This window comes from Choristoneura fumiferana, chromosome 10 (assembly GCF_025370935.1).
Source record: "Choristoneura fumiferana chromosome 10, NRCan_CFum_1, whole genome shotgun sequence".
NCBI classification, from domain to species: Eukaryota; Metazoa; Arthropoda; class Insecta; order Lepidoptera; family Tortricidae; genus Choristoneura; species Choristoneura fumiferana.
The window spans coordinates 3,235,570-3,256,909 of NC_133481.1; the positions used below are offsets into that span (position 1 = coordinate 3,235,570).

General features: G+C 36.7%; 1 protein-coding gene across 1 annotated transcript in view; it reads left to right on the forward strand.

The window, feature by feature from the left end:
- Window positions 1-21,340, forward strand: part of toc (toucan) — a 131,738-nt gene that overhangs the window by 54,676 nt on the left and 55,722 nt on the right. Inside the window, exons 4-5 of the mRNA XM_074093062.1 lie at window positions 6,182-6,271; window positions 11,422-11,574. Of these exons, the coding sequence (XP_073949163.1) occupies window positions 6,182-6,271; window positions 11,422-11,574 (243 nt within the window). The remainder of the gene's footprint in view (window positions 1-6,181; window positions 6,272-11,421; window positions 11,575-21,340) is intronic.

A 21,340-nucleotide genomic window follows, 5' to 3' on the forward strand; every position in this document is an offset into this window, starting at 1 on the left:
TACTATTTCTGGTGCACAATAAAGAGATTGTATTGTATTGTATTGTAATTTTTGGGAATTTCTAGTGCTAGATCTAATAGTTTACGCCTAAGCGACGTGTAAAGTTCAGTACGGGAAACCCATGAGGTCAGAGGCCCTAAGTCTTTGTGGTAAAAACGGTGCTGCAAATTTCAACGACGTAAACAAAGTAATTTGAAATAAAAAGTTATATTACGTTAATTTGCTCGCAAATGGCGCATCCGTTTGGTAATTTATCGAGTAACGTTCAGTTTTATCGCACCTCGCATTACGATACGAGTGATGTGGTCGGGTTTATATTTAGAGGTACGTGATGTAATGTCGAAAAGTGGCAAATCAAGTAAAAAAGTGAGTGCCGCAGCCTCAGGTAGGTATAACATCATCTGTCAAGGACATATAGGTTTATTTAGTAAGTTAGCAAACTTGCTTCTTCGGTTGAAGTGTTTGCTTTGAAGCGCGATGTTTTCATATCTATATGCTATGTTCGCGCTTAATTTTTTTTGTTAAAGTAGTTATTTAATTGCAAAAATATTCCCGGAGACGGGGACTTCTCCGCAAAGTATTGATTTTTTTCTTTCAGATACCATTAAAACAGTCCATACTTTTGTTATCAGTTTATAAATTTACAGCCACACAATAATTTCTCTTGTTATGAACTACAGTCTTGCTATTGCTACTCTACATCTGATTTCACCCCTGCTTAGGGCCACGTGAAAAATTGAAAAGTCCGGTGAAAAATCCTGCCAAAACGTTCATAAAAAAGTTTGAGAATAGGTTGCATTTTTTTTTAACAAACAAAGCCATATTATTATTGTCAATCGTTTTTCGCTCTGAGGATCTTGTTCCTCGAGGCCAGCTTATATGTACACGAAGATTTAGCAGACAGTCACAATCAGTGCTGTCGCATATACAATAATACTATGACTGACGTGTCTCACGAATATTTTTTTTCGGATCAACTCATAATAGCATTGTTCTAAGAATTAATGACTAAACTAAACTTTATACCTATTTATGTGACGACGCAAACGCATTAAGCGGTTGACGGCGTTGACATACAGTAAATAGTACAGTCAAAGTGGCTTACCTTGTTTAAACTTCTAAGTAGCGTGCGAAGTTTGCCATATTTATGTTTGACGCTTTGAAAATAAAACAGAGTTTGTCTTTTGGCGTCTGTTTGAGCTGGGATTTGCTATACATAAGTAAATCTGGTGACAGTACAATAATTTGGTAGTGAAATTCTGGTGGTTCAGCCAGTTCGTCTCCACAGGATGGAACTCATCAACGGTTAAAGGCATCGACTTTGAAACTTATTGTTGACGATGTAGTTTGGATGAATATGCAAGTATAGTCAACAAAAAGTGCAGTCAGCATAAAAAAAGTTCTCTAAAAAATGAAATTGTCAACAAAAACTTATTTATTTTACTTTAAGTTGTTTGTTTCCTTGTGGTAAGTCCCCCACTAATATTTCTTCCCTTATTTTTGCCATTTGTAACTTTTGTTAAGTGCATATTTCAACATAGGTGCACGACCGCTAAGGACATCTGAGCACGGTATTAAGTTATTTAACCCTGAAACTAACGTTGACCAAAATAGCCATAAATCCCAAGAGAACTGGTAACACTTGCCTGTTTTCGAGTGACTAATACTGACTATTAGAGCTAAAATGGGACGCCGCGCGAGAAATTATATTTGTTTTATAAGGGCTATTCTGGAACTAATTTATATCGGCTCTCTCCATTTCGTACCAAATTGGATGAAATGACAGGATTTACGTTTATGCAATAAGTACGTTGCGACTTAAGCGTGATAAGCTTGACTATTTTATACACGCAGCAAATTAGAGTCATCTTAAACTTTCTAACAACAAAAAGCGACCATTGAAAGTGAATGCTTAGGCAATATGATTAATAGTGTGAAGAGCAAAAACGTGTAGTGTTCAGAAGTTGAATGGTGTACGATTGACGCTGGATAAATGGCAGTTTAGTAGCTCTCAGAAAACTTCATAATACGTGTGGCAGCGTCCACTGAGCGTTGAACTAAGCCACTGCATTGTAAGACTAGCAGAGTTCTTATAAAGTTAACTTGTTTGCTGTCGTTGTGTGGCTCACTTTATACTAGTCCGTTGCAGTGAGTCGAATACAGAAATAGATGACTAAACCAGTGCAATAATTATATCAGCGAACGGCGCTTTGTTGACCACTAAACCAACACGTGTGCGCTTTTATGATCGCTCCGTTTCCTCCAAATCTAATCAAACACATCTATCAAACTGAGTTTAAGAAAAGATAAACTAGCTACGTGAAATAAAAATATGACACCGCGTAAGAAAATATAATCTTCAGCTTCAACGACTTGATGTATAAGTTTTTAAAGATTTATAGGTATGGAAACTAGCTGACTAAGGATTGTGATAAGCAAGACTGATTAGTGTTTTAAAGTAGTGATGTGACTCAAGTGAAAGTAAGACAGGAGAAACGATGAAGTTCCTACCTTTATAATGCAGAAATCCTAGATTTTAACGAAACCTAGAAGATGGGAGCGCACGGGTCGAAGGAGAAGCTTTATAGGGCAAACTCGGAGAAGTTTCCGTCCAAACTACCGGTTCCTAACGACAAGAAGTATAAAGTAGCGGTGAACCGCGAGAGATTCGGTTCTTTTGGTGCAAGAGGTGAGTTGTATAAATAAGGTGTAATTGACATTATATAAAGAGGTAAGCATTTAACTAATGCAATAAATTAGTGTACTAAAAAATCGAATAAGATAAACAGTCTATCAGCTAGATTATCAGAAAATATTGAATAGTGAAGATATAGGTAGCCAGTTAAAGATCCGTGTGAAGTCGCACGTCGTGGAACACTTTTTAGCACGGCGTGACGTCACAAGTCACCAATCCAGAACTTTGACTTTGAATCCCGAATGTTTGTTTGATTGATAAAAGACAAAACACGTAATCTTAATGATGAAACTACCCAATTATGTTATCGTTTGTTTCTGTAATGTTAGTGTATTCGTTAGCATTTTGGAGTACATCTGAGGTAAACAGAACGTCTATATTTCGTGATCTTTCGTTTTGAATACATGTCAATATTCCGACGTGTTCATTGGGTATGATAATGATGACAAACAAAATGTTATCAACGCTAGTTATCGTTAAGATAATAGAGACATTTCTAAATTTTTGATGAATTTCAGACATTGTACGTAAGTCTACGTTCTAGCGGACAAAGACATTTAACTAGGTGAAAGGACTAGGTACTTAACTCAAATAAGTAGCCTTATAATAGCACTAAAGTGGAAAATTTGGTGAAAGACTCGTTTTCTGTAGAATACGTTAGTCAGCTAGGTACCGCAAGCGGGGTGAGTGACCCACCGACCTTCCTGACAAGTTTTAAGATCGCGACTTATAGTTTCTTTAATATGAGTAAGAGTTGGGTTCGTTGGCATCGAAAGTGTATTTGTGAGAGAACTTTATATTGTATTACAAAGAATATAAAAGAAGTCAAATTATGCGTCTATTTATACCTAAGTTGGTAGGTCCTTTGCCACAATAGCACAATGCATACCACAATGGATAGAAGGCTAAATAAAAAGTGCCTATCTGTACATTATTGTGTTTTAGTTGATTGATTTATATTAATATGTAATAATAGGTCTAGTTGTAGTTCTTGAAGTACATTCAGCTTTCATTGAATATTAAGTTAGGTTTATTGGCTCCCTTATAGCTGACGTAGCCGCTAATCCGAAAGGTTAACCACTCTTCATACGTTGACCTTTGAATTAAATGAAAGAAAAGAACTAACCTAAAATGGTGAACAATGACAGGGTTAAAATAATTTTAGCTGAAGGAATAGATTCAACATAACGATCTTAAAATTTATCACAGAATGCTTGCATAAACTTTAACTTGTATACGTTTAAGAAACGAGACAAAACTACCTTTAATAAAATTAAATTTAACGAAACAATGTTTTTGAATTGCATCAAAGTACGACTGTTTAAATACTATTTAAATTTTATATTGGAAAGGTAAGCGTTTAGGTATTTATGATGTTATATTTAATTTAATACATATTTCTAAATCTGTTGTGGCTACATGTAGCCGCAGCAGCGCTTGGAAGCCTTTCATGATATAATCTGCCTTGCACACGTGGCATGATATGATGTTTACAATACAAGAACTAAACAGAATTAGTAAATAAATAGGTAATAGTTGTGTGATGTGTGATGATCTGTTCTGTTGTGTGATGAGATGAGAACACGTAGATAATAATTATTTATAATGTGTTTACACACGTACGGGTACATATTTACGGCCTAATGTCATAAGTACCTATATGTAGTTATTACGTTGTCAATACTGAATTTGGTCGTTCTCCAGATTTTTGCATTTCTGCCGCCTTTGATTCATTAGATTTCCTTAATGTGTGGTCAGCCCATTTCAGTTTTTAAATTGAGTCTTTATGGATTAAAAGCGACGTGTGAGTTGACGGAGTGCAACAATCTGAAATATGAAAAAATATTTCATTATTAAAATTGCTATCTTACCATGTTCCATCGTCGCGACTTCTTTAGCTGTGCCTGCTGTATGTATTCGCTTTATACGGAGTAGTGTTTAAATAGGTGCAGGGGTTGAAGTTATTCGGTAAGATGGGAGATCACTCAGGCAGATTATCTTTCCAACAAAATATGTTTGCATTCTTTTAAATTTCTTTAACTTTAGTAGTCGCCTGCTCCCCTGTTTTTAGCACTATCAAGTATAAAAAAACATTTTGTTGCACTGTTGCCAAAAGATATTCGTAAAGAATGCAGTACCTACCTACCTACTACATACTGCATCCAATGCTTTGGAACGAAACTTTATTCTCACATTTATTGCTGCTTTAATACGACTTTGATCATTCTTGTTGTTATTTTTAACACTTAATTCTCTCCGTTTTGTTTAACTTCGGGTGCTATTTTGGCTTTAACTTTTGTCTTCGTTGTTCAGTGAATATTCTGTATCTTAGTATCGTAATTTTTTAGGTTCTCTTTACGTTTCCATCAAATTACGTCTATCTACTTTAAAATACGATGTTTTTTTTTCCATAAACTTCACTTCGTGCAGCAAGACCGTAAAATTATGGCACTCTTAAAAATTGTATTGCGTAACCCATTTGCATAGCACTTTTAGTTGTTAAACATTACCCAAAATTAATATCTTGCTTCGTTTATGGTTGAGATTACGTGTTTATGAGTTTCGCGAGTTTGTGCCAGTGTACTTATACATAGAATTGTTTTCGTTTTCATACAGTTTTTGCCTTATCGTTTTGCGCAACATCTCTTCCCACGATATCGTCTTCACGACATTCGAGTCAAGATACCTACTAGACGATGTCGTAACGGCAATGCACACTTTTTGTTCGTAAACATGTTACACTTTCACAGCGTGGGTTTTGAATCTTGTGATCATTTAATGCTAATAAAAAACCTAATTGTTTGTAAATAGTTTCATTGTTATCGATGTTTTGGTCAGTATGCCTGAGGGGATTTTAAAGCGAGTTGTTTACTGCAGGGCGCCACCTACGCCTAATACAATGAAATATTAAGCCTACGAGTCAATATTACATTTTTTGTCCGATTTCTTGTGATTTTTTTTTTCTGAATGGCATGTTTAAATTATATCTATTACAAATTATATTTATGTAAGGTATTTCTAAATACTTTTTTGGAGCCAGTTGTAAATTGGAAAGATGATCTAGAAAACAAAATCAGATTTTCAACTGAAATGGTGGTGAACTGGTTTGGTGTTAAATCTACTTATTAGACTAAATCTTAATTGCATCTCTTATTCTTAGGATCCCTATAAGGATCCAGAGCTTGTAACATTTATATGAAATAACGACATTGGCATCTGGTAACGTGTCTAACTGGAATAAATCTTACACCATGTAATAGTATTAGTTATTTACCTAGTAGGTATACTCATATCTCTAAAAAAATAAACTGCTTTAATAACAGCCTCCCGACACCCACGAGATTAGCTTCTCGTTCGTTGCGTAGTACGTCCTTTTCTGACTAACCCGATAGAAAAGGGACACACTGAGCGAAAGCAAGCCGACTCTAGACGTTCGGGATACATTAGTACCTTCCAGTTTCTCACAACATCTTTTGTTTCTTCCAGGGAACGGTAAGAAGCGGGACAGTGTCACAGCCCCCCCGCCTCCACCCGCACGGCCCCCCGCAACTCCACCGCAACCCCCTCCAGCCCAAGGTGAGTCATCCCCAATATAATCATACATATACATACACCAGTTTATGATTCAACGCATGTAAGGGTGGAAAATTGGAGGCAAGTTGCCAACTGTCGTTGAAGTTTTGAGGAGCTACACATAGACTAGCTATGTGTGCTCTGTGTATTTTTTTTTTAGGTTAGCTTACACAGCATCTATAACACTTCTAGTCAGATCATAAGTATTATTAAAAACTAGACCCACGAAATTGCCTTGTGGTAACCCACAAATATTTTAATGCCTTTGATAACATTTTTATATACAACACAAACTTTTTTCCTCGTGCAGTATTTAAGTTCTTCCCATTATAATTATTGAATAAAATTAAGGTTTTATACATAAATAGGAATACACATGCAATTATTGTAGATAGATAGGCTTCTCATACACATTAACTGCTACAGACACCATGGTAAGCAAAACGTGTTATTATGTCGAATCTAATAGATTTACTAACAATGACAGATTAATGGTTCGTAAAGCAAGTGTCGTAATAAATAAATGACAGATCGTGTGGTCTGTGACCACAGCATTAGCGGCAGGTCTTTTGTGAAACATATCTGACAGCTTTCTATGACCATATCGCTAAGTATTGAGCGGGCTTTTACGGTATGTCGTCAAGAAAGGTACCGCTGGAGTTAGTCTGGATTATAAATGGGATTATCTGCGGAAAAGAGGAAACTATTGCCAGTCTCTAAAAGGGTGAACTAGTATAGTTGATTTTATAACGATGTTGTTCAGTTGAATTGAGCGATTTGTTGCAGTACAAATAGATACCTAGTAAATTTTTACAATTTATACTTCCACAGCTTACACTTCGTTGAAATTTTGAAATTGGTTTACTAAATGATTTTGTTTTATCGAATCTAATCTAATATTTTGAACCAGCAATTATTGTAAATTTGTTTATTTATTGGGTTTTGCCCGCGACAGTGTATGATCAGAATTCGTTTATTGTTATCTCGGGGAATAATTAAATTTTCCGAAATAAAGACTATCCTATACTTGCGTCTTCAATACAATATAAAGACTCTTTATTATATACCAGAAATAGAATACGACACAGAAAACAGATACACATAGAGACGATTACAAGGTAAGCAATAGGCGGCCTTAGCGATTTCGATAAAACTTGGTATTGAGGGTTTTTGGTTCGAACGATTGATCAAGCTGGGTGTAATCTTTGAGAAGAGAAATCACGTGTTTTCGGGTTTCAGCCTCGCCCAGGTGGGTACTATAGTAGGTACTATATCACAGAATAATGTAACGAAAACCTAAAATTATGTACCTATAATAGTGTTAAGCACTATTTACGTACGTTTCAAAACGTTTGAATGGTTTGATTTGCTTTCATCGAATATTTATCAAATTAGCAGACGGAACCTTATTTCAATAAGTTTAAGCCATGCATTTAACAGACCCATTTTATGGTTCTGAATATTCTGACTGAACCCTAATGGCAGTGCTTGAGGAAATAAAGCGGTAATAGCGGCGGAACCCGGTCTGCAGGAACTTGTCAATCGGTCCGTCGTGCACTTACTTTAACAACTACCTATATACTACTGAAACGATTTATTTTACCGCCTTTACATCTGTCAATTACAATTTGGAATATTACTAATTTCTCGTGATAAATTCTCAAAATTTTAGCGTGTTCTTCATTTTCTTTGTAAGATCCCGTGCAAAATCTCATGCCTCTAAAGTTAGTGGTTGATTATTACATTTACATGCGTTCATCTCGATTCCGTGGAAATGGGATAAAAATCCTGATCCGGCTGGCACCTCTGAGTTTTTCGAAATTCATGTGCGGAATTACATTTGAAATTTACCACGAGCTTTACGGTGAAGGAAAACATCGCGAGGAAACCTGCACAAACCTGCGAAGCAATGGTGTGTGTGAAGTTCCCAATCCGCACTGGGCCCGCGTGGGAACTACTGCTCAAGGTCTCTAGTTCTGAGAGGAGGCATGTGCCCAGCAGTAGGACGTATATAGGCTGGAATGATGATGATGATGAGGATAAAAATAACAATAAAAAATAGCCTATGTAGTATATCCGAAATAGCTATCTACAAACGAAATTTCATCCAAATACATCCAATTATTATAACTAGCATGAAAAAGTAACCATAATAACACACACACAAACTTTTGTATTTAAGTATGCCCTAACTGTTAGGGCACCAATTGTCGTTATAATTATCCACCATTCCCATCTAAGATATTTTTATTAAACGCGTAAATCCTAAATTGAATATCTTGAGTCTTCTCCATCTTTAAAAAATCTTGAGTAACGTGAAGTGATGTCCAAGGTGACTGTACGGCCAGGCAGTCAGCGAAGCGGGAAGTCTGGTCGGATATCAATTCCTAATAACCGGTATAGTAGTTTTTACTTTGACACTTTTACTCGACTCAGCCAGCCTAAGTGGCTGCGGTATTTCCTTAGTGTGATTTAGCACTCACTATGTTTTTATCTTACGTATTATGCGGTCTGGAAAACAGATGTTTTATTACAAGCTTTATTGTAAATTAGCTTGTCTTATAAGTAAGCATTTCTGGGTAGAATTTCACTACTGACTGGTCGTTGTAAGGAAAGTCTGCGGTTCATGGAGTTATTAGCAAACACCAACACTTACAATAAGAGAAGCAAACATTTATGTTTAACACATGAGAGAGTTAGTTAGTGCGACCACCATATTAACGGAAATGTCAGTGCAAAAAGCTGTATGGACCTGAAACTATAAAAAACTTGTGTTGCTGGCAACACAGGAGCAGTGATCTGATAAGTATCAAAAGTTTCTAAATATGAATAATGTTTCATAAAATTTAAAAAGAACATAATACTGTCAATGTAGAGAGGTATACATCGGCAAGTCAATGTATTAGTAAGTAGCATTGACATCTATGTATTTACCTTACGGCACTAGACTGGCTGTTTGGAACAAACCGCGCGGAGCATCAATATTATTTTGAAAAAAAAAAATGCGCCCTTTTGATGTAAGAAACATGCAGTCTATACATAGATGTCGATGGTAACATAGCCATTTCTTCTGCCCCCCGCGGAAACTGCATATGAAAGGATAAAAACTTACCTATATGCATGTCAAAGATAGTGTAGCTATTTATAAATTGATTAATTTCAGAGATTATCTAAAGTAAACGGCGAACTCTAAAACAGGAAAGATAAGAACAGCTCATAAGCTATCAGATTAAGCAAATGTGAATGAAGAAGACGATATCGGCGCTTTTACACAAATTCTCGATGATAATGTTAGTCAACATCTCGTAAATAATGAAACTTTAATTCAAGTCAGCTTACTTTGTAAGCCTCGATCAGCTCCTATTTTAGTATTGGCGTTAATATAAACAGACAAATAGGTAGTTACATCTGTCTTTTGACTATTTCAGTATTTTGATGCTGAACTGGCCCTATATTACGAACGAAGTGCAAAATTCTAACTGCGTATGTTACCGTCTCGCTAACGCGTATATTATTTAATACGAGAGCGAGAGGGAAGGTACGATACGAACTTCGATTTTCGAATTTCGTAGTAACCCCTCAGTAGATGTACATTACGATAAAAACCGGCCAAGAGCGTGTCGGACACGCCCGAAATAAGGTTCCGTAGCCATTACGAAAAAATTAAGTAATATTTATCTAAGGATTTCGTATTTTATACGGTATCTTCCATAGTTTGTTTAGATATATTTTATACCTTAGGCTGCTATTTCCTCTTGAACTACTAATAATTCTCAAGCAAACTTAACCGTTATAGTTTTCCTTGAAAGTTTGATATACTTAGCATCCTGAATTTTTTCAAATTTTTTCACCCACCGGTTTAGATTATAGAGGCGGGCACGACGCTCGATTTTCATGAAAATTTGCACTTTAAAGTTGAATATTTCGCAAACATATCACTGAATCGAAATATCGTCTTAGCAAATCCCTAATGGTTTTAAAATACCTATCCAACGATACCCCAGACTATAGGGTGGGATGAGAAAAAAAAATGACCCCCACTTTAGGTCTATGGGAGGTAACTTAAATTTTTTTTTTTAAGTTTTTATTGTACCATTTTATCAGCATAGTTTACATATATATCCGTGCAAAATTACAACTTTCTATCATTGATAGTCCCTGAGCAAAGCCGCGGACGGACAGATAGACATACAGACAGACAGACATGGCGAAACTATAAGGGCTCCGTTTTTGCCATTTTGGCTCCGGAACCCTAAAAACCCATCAATTAAAAATCTAATCCAATCCCAAACTCCCGCTAAGCTGTGCATACAAGGCGCGTTGCGTAACGTCGATTATGCAAACTATTAAGTATAGACAATAGCTACGGTTGTCCTTTGAAAAGTGTGTCAGATGCAACTGGTTCGGCCGCAGCCATTCACGGGGAGCCATTAGTTAGGCTTAACGGAACCTTCGCCGTCTAGTGTAGGCTGTAGTATTCAAATTGACAAACGTAAATTTGCGTGATAATTTTGATAAGTCTAAAAAAAGGTATTAATATTACTTAAACTCTCGTAAGACATATTGTTAAAATTTAATAAAACACACATTGCTATCGTGAACCGTGTATTTTAGTAAACTTTATCGATAAGGTTATTTTTTGCTTATTATTTAGCAGAATGTTTGTTCAACCAAATTTGGGTTTTTTTAGTAATTCGTGTGCTTTCGAGAGATTTGAACCTTTACTTTTTGGCTGACTGTGCCTAGTTTGCTAAATTTATTATCACCTATATGCCATAGTGACGTATTGTAATATTTAGGTATCTAAACTAATATAAGAAACCTGCCATAATATAATAATAAGTAGTCTTAAAAACATTATAATTTTCGTGTGATTACCTACCTAATGCAAAATAATTAATTTTTAACTGAAGTAGACGTCCGTGTTGGTTATTGTCCCAATAGTTTTTTTTTTAATTATTTGTCATGTTGTTAGAAATAAAGGTGACAGCAGGTTATAATTTTTTGAACATTATTTAGAATGTCGAACACTAGGACATTTACCTTGCCGAACCGACCTCGTACTTATCCGAAGCTTAACTCTGACATTGACAATATAGTGCCCTTCATATGATAATTTCTGTCCTAATAACATTTAACTTTTAATTTTCCAGCGAAGAAAAATGGCATCGGCGTCGTCCCGAAGCTGTCATCTTCGCCGGTGGCGGTGCGGGCGCGCACGTCTCTCGCCCCGCCCCCCTCCCCGCGGAAGCCGGCCGCGCGGCGAGTGCCGGCGCAGCGGCCTACCACACTACCAACTAACAAAGGTAGGTGCTACTGTATGGTCAATGGGTAGACAAGACTGCTTAAAATAAATACACGGTATTATCACTACTATCTGCAAGTGACCCAGTTCTTTTCGTTTCAGTGTTGCCGTATAACTTTTACAAAAGTAGGTAGCTGAGAATGTTCATAAGATACCGTGAAATTGGTTCCTAATGTCGCTAAATTTAGCTATGGACCACTTATATCAAAACAATGTTGCTATAATGTAAGAAATTGTTAAGAAAAAGTCGCTAGCGTAGTCCTCAAAGCCGGGATTGAATGGACAGTTGCTAAAACGGGAACACTGCTTCGTTTTTCAAATTTTTATTAATCGTAACAACGTTTCTCGTGTATTATAATGAAACTGCGTTATTATAGGTAGGTATATCGTGTAAATAAATGATCTTGCTATGGGTAGTAGTAGGTGTCTTTGCGACCTAAGTGTCTGTTTATAGCCCAACCTCTGTCTTTCTAATCTCAGCCATCTAAATAACGCTTAAAGTACATGTAGTAAAAATCGCCAATACTTATCTGGATATCGTTACCGACAAAAAATACTACTCCTTTCACCTCTTCATTGACTGAGATCTGTTTCAACTACAAACCTAGTGCTGCCATCTAGTTATTGAGCCGTGAGCTACAATCACTGCGAGCCGCTATAGCACGTTTGTTACACGTTCGTTCAACGCTCAAACGATAGATGGCGCTTATATCAAAAGTTGAGAAGATCATCGTACGGTAACGACATCTTGCGTGATTTACTACAACTGCTTATTAGAATTTTATTAAATGCATCCAATAAACTTCTTGATTATTGTAAAATATACTAAACTTTAGTTTTTTGTTTGTTAAGCACTTACTTTATAAAGAAAACAGTTCTAAGACAGAGTACAGTAAAAAATAACGACTTTTTAGTATTTATCGATCATCACATAAGAATCATTGTAAGTATCTATTGTTTTCTATGTATTGTAAGAAAAAAAACAGAAAAAGTAAGGTAAACGAGTACTGGTCACTTGTCCCAGTAGCTGCGATCTCTAATATTATGTCATTCATAGCAATAGAGGTGACAGCATGGTGCATCTATCTCTTCGTTTGTTTTAAGTAAATCTGATGTTAAATTCTTAATAAGAGTAATATTGATTGACGCACAAAAGTAAAGTTGTGAACATGCTTTCAGTGTAACAGTCGCACAATGTAGTCTGTACATTCATCGTATTGCATTACAGTTCACACATGTGTCGGGACAACGTGTGCAATATGACTGCCATGCTTATTTTCTCATACGATTCACATAACATGTGAATGATACCCGTGTAAGTATATCATCCTTTAAGATATAAATACATCGAATTTTAATAGAAAATCTCGAATTAGAGTAATGATAAGTATTTCATAGGTTGCTTATACGCAGCAGATTTTGTATCAGAAAACAACGAGAAGTAAAACCCTAAAATCTTTAACCAATAAGCGTTGACATTAAATTTATTTTTAGTTATTTTGACAAGGTAAATGAGGACAATCTGGTCAATATATTTTAGGAATTCTTAATCATAATTTAGTTAAATTACAGAATGATGATGATGTGCCGACCGATTTCGGCCATGGCGACCACTTCGACTCCTGCGCTCTAAGATGGCTTACATAGCCTATAGAATATCAACTTGGCTGCCACACTCTTACTTCGCGTAAATGCTAGTCAATTAATAGTTATTTGTGTCACATGGGAGCAAAATGGTGTACGTATTTACGGCGAGGGCGTACATTGAATCCAGAATGTAGCGAAGTATTCTACAATAGAATCCTGAGCGTAGCGAGGGATCCTAAAGTAGAATCCTGAGCGTAATGAGGGATTCAAGTGTTAACGCCCAAGATGAAAATAATTTTGCTCCCGAGTCGCTCATACAACTTTTCACACCGAGCATTTAAGAAACTTGGAAAAAATAATTTCTAAATATTATTAAAGAACAACCAGCATAGAAAATAGCGTCGCTTTACAATTATCAACTTCAAAAATTGGCATTTGCAATAAAACACTTAGAAAAGCCTTGAACAGAAAAGTTGCACTTTGCTCCCTCTAGTCAGGGAGGAAAAGTTACTTTTCTGAAGGAGAGGTGTGAAAAACAATTACATACTTCACACACCACCCGTGACCTTACGATAGTTAAGTGCAACAAAAGAGTGTACCTGCAGCTCCTCCACCTCCACCCTGTAAGAACACACACAAATCACACAAACCCAACTATCACCACCACCACACTACCTACGCTGACGCGTTTCGAACCAGAGCTTATCTTCAGAGCAACACAACCTTTCCCCATGCTACCAGATAATAATGTTTTCACACCTCTCCTTCAGAAAAGTAACTTTTCCTCCCTGACGAGAGGGAGCAAAGTACAACTTTTCTGTTCAAGGCTTTTTCTAAGTGTTTTATTGCAAATGCCATTTTTTGAAGTTGATAATTGTAAAGCCACACCATTTTCTATGCTGGTTGTTCTTTAATAATATTTAGAATTTACTTTTTCAAGTTTCTTAATGCTCGGTGTGAAAAGTTGTATGAGCCACTCGGGATCAAAATTATTTTCATCTTGGGCGTTAACACTTGAATCCCTCATTACGCTCAGGATTCTACTTAAGAATCCCTCGCTACGCTCAGGATTCTATTGAAGAATCCTTCGCTACATTCTGGATTCAATGTACGCCCTCGCCGTAAATACACCATTTTACTCCCTTGTGACACAAATAACTATAGCGCATTTATTGCTAGATTTAGTATTGTAGGGTGAGCAAAGTAATTGTTTTAGTCTTGTTTTAGTTTATTGATATGGACCTCCGCAAAGTGCCTAACGCCTGATTCAATAAATTATTTAAAGGCTAGTTTTTTGTATCACCACAATCGGAGTCTAAAGAAAGTAACAGTAAATAGAATTGCCGATTGCGTAGGCGAATGTGTAACTAAATGAAATCATCACTTTCCTTAACTGTTCTGTTCACGTTCGAAATCGTCGGTACTAAATTAACATATAGAGATTTACGACTTAATTGTATGAATTAAATTGTGTTGTTTTCTGCCATAGTCTGTAATTGGTAGTTTTAATTGCTTTTGGAGTTAATAAGTCATGGTGTGAGGCGCATACCAGATTGAAGCTTGCTTTTCAACCAGAGATGTGCAAGGATGGAACGCTTGATTTACCTCGCCTCGCTCCGCTCAGCTGTTTCCACCTGAGCGCTGAGCGGTGCTGTGCGAGGATCCATACTAACATTATAAATGCGAAAATGTGTTTGTATGTTTGTCCGTCTTTCACGTCGAAACGGAGCGAGGGATCGACGTGATTTTTGGCATAGAGATAGTTTATAGGCCAGAGAGTGACATAGGCTACTTTTTATCCCGGAAACATACACAGTTCCCGTGGGAACAGCGCGCGATAACCGAATTCCAGAAGCGAAGTCGTGGGCAAAAGCTAGTAGGTAAATAAAGCGTTTCTATTAGTACGAAGCTGACGCGAAGGGGTACGAATTAGCCTTAAACATGTCGAGCTAAACTCGATTTAAAACGTGATTTATCCGGTACAATATTATTTACTTAATAATCTGTTAAGCGTAGCGCAGTCGCTATAGGTAGAGTCATTCACGATGACGCGTGCCGTGGTTCTTATTACAATGTCATTAATGTCTAATTTTGACAAAATCACGCGTCTTCGTGAATGGCACTAGGTATACACTTCTAAGTACAGTCGAGGGCAAGTTCAACTTGTGAGCAAAAATCTGATCAAAAATATCTGAACACGCTTCTACGCCGTTAACAATAGAGTAGTGTTCAGATATTTTTGATCAAATGTGTGCTCACAAGTTTATGAACTCGACTGTAGAAGAGTTAGAAGTAATGGCTATAGATATATTATTTAGGCCTGAAGTGTCACTGAAAATGTACAAGTAAATCTATCCGTACCATCTGCATTTTACATATTGAAAAGTAGTATTTCATGCATCTTGAAATCAATGTGTTAAGCGATAAGTTAACGTTTACTCAATACTGCGCTCATTGCTATGCAATTCAATGGATCTCTGTACTCAGTAGTGAATGCTATAATACAAATGGGAACGAAAACATGTAAGCAGCGTTACACTGCAAACAGTGAAAATTACTTTATGGTGCTTAATTTAATTATTAAAATAAGTAAAGTAGTCATGAATCATAATGAGCTTACGCGATAGTTATACGCGTTTACATAACGCACTGTTCTGAAATACACATGGAATCGTATCGTGTTGTTAAAATTAAAAACAATTGCGAAACACTTTTGTAAAATTAAACGAATAAAGCGAGTTTTGTTGCCAAATTATATCCAGGTCAACGGTGGATGTGTGGGTGTGTTGTGTAAAGAAGCGCACGCCTACAATTTTTCTATGAGTGTGAATGTTTACTAATTTATAATTCGGCTTGAAGGCTGTGGGTAGATACGATGGGCTAAGTGGTTGATGAGTTTAAAAGTGGAAAAGTTTCATTCGATAATGTAAACGCGACGGTTTAACATGAGGTTTTTATGACCCCCGACAAAAAACCCCCTGACTTTGTCACTTCAAAGTTCTATATCTCAAAAACAGCTAAACCGATTTTGATGAAACAAGTCTAAGAACTATCGCTAGAAAACCTGATTTCAAATAAAAAAAACGCATTCAAATCGGTCTACCCTTTTAAGAGTTACGGTGCCACAGACAGACAGACACACAGCACTCAAACTTATAACACTTCTCTTTTTGTGTTTAGGATTAAAATAGAGGGGTAATGTAAGTTTAATGACCTTAAAGCAATAACTTTGCTCACCCGCGACCTTATAATAGCAACGTCTTTGCGAGAAATGTGTGCTTATCCAGCTCCTTCACCTCCACACTGTAAGAACACGCACACAAATCATACAAACCCAACCATCACAAACACTATCAACCCAGTTATAAGTTTGACGTCAATATCTGTCGGTATGTCTGTGGCATCGTAGCTCTCAAACGGATGGACTGATTCCGATGCGATTTTGTTTCCGTGAAAGCGAGTTTTCTTGCCCTGGCTCTTAGCTATGGTTGATAAAAATCGGTTTATGCGTGTTTGAGATATTGAACTTTACAATGATAACTGATAATGTCGGGGATTTTTATTTTTTCCAAGTTGGTTAGGTTTCTGACAGTTTCTTTGCCTCCCCCCCCCTTGGTGATATTTCGTGAAATTATCAATTTTTAGGGATTCGTACCTAAAGGATGCCAACGGAAGCCAATTTTCACAGATTATGTATTACTGTAGCCGCTATAACAAAAAATACTAAAAACAGAATAGAATAAATATTTAAGGGGGCTCCCATACAACAAACTTGATTTTTTTGCCGTTTTTTTATGCTAATGTCTAATGTTGTATAGATAATGGTACGGAACCTTTCGTTCGCGGGTCCGACTCGCACTTGGCGGGTTTTTTTACTATTCCTTGACCCGCCGCTTTCCAATTATGGTTTTTGTTGAGAAATCTTTAGAAAGAAGAAAGAAACAACAAGAAGAACAAATCTTTTCCAAATCGTTTGATTTTGCCCATCAGTTTAAGTGCATATAGTATAGTCAAAACGGGTCTGTATTGGGTGATCGAAATTTTGCTATCCCGATGTAACGTTTCGTAGAATGATCGATGTGGAACCATCGAATTTACACGATAATCATCATACATAACATAAACCCAACCTAACTCCTTTACATGTAGGCACTTAGCTCTTGAAAATTATGTATTTCAACCAAAAAAATGATGATTTTTTTATATATCACAATTTTAAAGCAATAAGTGATGATATTTTAATTTTTTCCCTTGGATTAGTGGATGCCCCCTAACATTAGTAGAAAGAAGCGGTTAAACAACCAACCACTTCTTTCGCAGACGGGAAATCAGTTTAGAAACCTTAATAGCGTCCGTCGCTCTGGTCTGATAATCCCGCCCCTCCTCACACTTTCGCGCTTGCCAGTAATTTTGTCAAACGCTAGTGTTTTTTTCATAATTGCACGTTCGTTCATAATTGACTTGACATTTGGCGTGAGCACCGATGACCGGGAAGAAAGTGCAGCGCGCAATAGTCAAAAGATCGGCGGCAGAGTCGCACGCGCCGGCCTGCGACAAAAAATAGTCTGAACGGCCGGGCTTTGCACTAAGTGTCAATAAAAAAAGAAATAAAAAAATCTCTAGTGTTTGCATTTAGTGTACCAGTTGAAGCAGTAATTAAAATGCGTGTTAATTTCGTTATTAATAGCCGAATTAACTGACGAGCGTTGAACTCTTAAAGAACCGTTACGTGCAATCTGGATCAAGTTAAAATAACAATAATAATAAAGTTTGGGTCACAATGAGTCCGCTCCACAAGTTTGTGTCGTTCTTCCAACCGGATACTAATGTAAGCCGGAAGAAGATACAGCAGAAGATTTTCTTCAGTGAACTGAACATTTGTAGTGAGTTGGAGGACTTGAAGTGGGGGATTAGTCCGATCAATCGACGATATAAAGGTATGATCATAGCGATTTAGGTAATTTGGCGTTTTCAAAAAAAGTGTATCTTTTCTTTTTTGCAATTTTGGAAAAAATATGGTTTTTCCTACTCAGAATCAAGAGCACAATCGATCTATCGGGATAGTTTAAAAAACCCCCAAAAATTACAGTTTTGTGGCGTGACAAAACTGATTCAAAAAATGTTGTATAAAAAATTAAATAAATTTTGAAAGAAAAGGTGCACTTTTTTTTTAAATGCCCCATTACTTTAACAGGAATCTAATACATACATGATTATTTAGAAAACAATTTCAATGATTAATAAAGTAAAGCGTCTCTCTAAATTTAATAATATAATTATGAAGTAAGTAATTTAAATCGTAGGTGCGCGAATCGCCTTTTAATTGTTTAATAGACATCAATAGTACGAATTAGCCTTAATTGTGCTAAAATTGAAGTGGCTCAATTTTGCTCAATTTAACCCGTACGTATTTTACGCGTTCAATTTCTCCGCACACATTTTCTAGAGTACTTATTTACTATTATTATAAATACAAAAGTGAGTTTGTTTCCCGCCTAAAGTACTCAACCGATTGTATGAAGATAGTTTGAAGCCCTGAGAAAGACATAGCGTATGTCACATAGGATACTTTTATCTCGGAAAATATAGTTCCTGCTGGGGCGCTATAAATTTATTATTCACACACATAGTCGCGGGCAACCGCTGGTATCAAAATGAAACACATGTTTAAGGGTGACTGTACGTACCTAATTATACTATCGTTAGGCCATAACCGCGATCACATGAATCCCTTATGTCTGTGTACAGTCGGTAAAAAAAACATCGGCACATTTTACGTTCATGCTCAGTAATTACGAGCATCGGAACCAATCAATAATTCAGCCGACTGTACAACGGATGCGCATTGCCATTTATAAACACACGGTGGGTGGGCCCATTGATTGTTGACTCCATTACCAATCTACCAATCCTCTATTTGTGTTCCTGCCCTAATTATGTCTACCCCATCGCGAATCATTCAGCGTGCAAGAAAAATTGTGCAAGTCGCAATCCATTGCGGGGCTGTGGTGCTAGCGGGTTATAATTATTTTGATTGAACGGCGCAATGTAATCCAATGCGCAGTAAAATTCATTGTTCGTGGAAACTGAACTTGCTTGTGTATAAATCGTATTTATTGTTTCTGCGCGCGCACCGTTTGTTATTATTGTCTTAAGATCGTCCTTTGTCTTTGTCAATTTATGAGCATTTTCCAATAGGATTTCATGCTTTATTGATTTTAGAGATGGATTTACATTATAAGCCTATAGTTCAAACAAGGCAATATATTTCTTTACTTTTCAATTGTTTTAAGTAATCGGATAAAGGGGCTGAAAAAAAAACTCTCACTTGTCCTTGTATATTTTTAAACTCCTACTCAAAAAGAGGGGTATTAAATATAAGTTTGACGCCAATATCTGTCTGTCTGCGTTTGTCTATTGGCATCATAGCTATCAAAGGGATGGACTGATTTCGACGCAGTTTTTTACCTGAAAGAGTGTTCCCTTGCGGTAAGTTCTGAGCTATGTTTCGGTTCAGCAATTTTTGCGATATTGAACTTTGATATGACAATGTTGAGAGTTTCTCAACTTTTCCAACATGGTTGACTTATCACACGAACGACTTGTTATTTATTTATTTATTCCAACAAAAAAAATTACAGCATTACAGTTAGACACTAATGCGCTGTAAAATTCAAATTGTACAAAAAAAAGACATAAAATACATTAAAAAAAAACTATTAATAGTTAGGGATTTTTGAACGCAGTCTTCGTCGCTACCCTAAAACGACGGAACACCACACCCTCCGGCCAGAAGTCGGAGCGCAGGAACATCTGCTGGTGCTTGGCAGGCACTTGGAGTCTAAATGAGCTGAAATTGTTAGCCCTTTGAGACTCGAGCGGGATGATAGACAGCTCTAGCTGGGCTCCTTGTAACCGGGCCTTTACTGCCTCGCGGACGTGCTCGAACACCTTCTCAGGCCATGGTAGGTCCATATAACAACCTGGAGAGCTACTGGAAAATTCGAAAATCAAAGTTCGCATCGTACCAAATTTCAAATTTTCACATCTTATAGGTATTCAGTAAATAGGCCGCAATGGGCAATTTTACACGTCATTTTTTAAACTACCAGCGCTTTCGGAAAGACCATCATTGCAAAGAAAAATGCGCCGCAAGAAACTTTGCAGAAAGTCATATTTTCAACATAAAATAATTACAAATAAAATACTTAACTACAGTATACAATTAAATAAAACAAATATAACATAATAATAATAATACAGGGATGTATGGGGTCCCTTAGTTACAAAAGTAAACACTAACTATTATCTACGTTCAGTGGAAGTGTAGACTGCTTCCACCGTCATAAATAAAAAAAAAATATATAAATTACTTCTGAAATTTACATTTCAGGTCAAGTAACCATTGAGCTTTTGGATTCCGAAGGCAAGCTTACGTCTGCCGCCCCCAAAGTTAGCTCACACGTACTCATGTCATGCTCTGAAAGCAGAGCGGTACCGAGGGCATGGGATTGCTTCCGTTCCCATAAGCTCTATGGGATCGTCCCCCTCACCGTCAGCGGGACAGCAATAAATACGAAGTTCGAGTAGTGCACTTCGTGGTATAGGACCCGCTTTTCAAATAAGTACAGACAAACACATAGTTAATTAAAGCAATAATCTACACTGGAACGGGAATTAAGCACCAGAAACCCATAAAATTGCCGTAAAAAATTGCGGCAAACTTTATTGCTCAATTGAATTAAGTCATTAGAAAGGCTCGAGATCTAATATCGCCAATAGTTAATCCAGATACATTTTAATAGATATGTAAATTTGACTGTAACGTGTGCAGAATATTGCGACTGTTATGTCACTTGAAGCTACAAGTTTCTGTATTATTTTTTGGAACCGGTATCCGACGACATTTAGTGACGTAAAAATTGGCCAAGTTCGGTTGTAGATTTAGGTTAGTGAAGTATAAAGTAACGCCCGAGTTCATTGATTGGAGCTCTGTGAAGTAACGCCTAATTGATTTAATTATAAAAATAAGGTAAATGCAACTTAAACTTAGACGACCATTAGACATTGTCAGTTCCTAGAAAAATGTAGTTTTGGGCACGTTGCGAGTGTTTAAATAATATAATTAATGCTTTGTGCCTAAAGCTAGTTGTGTTCAAAGTTTTTAAGATTATTTGGGT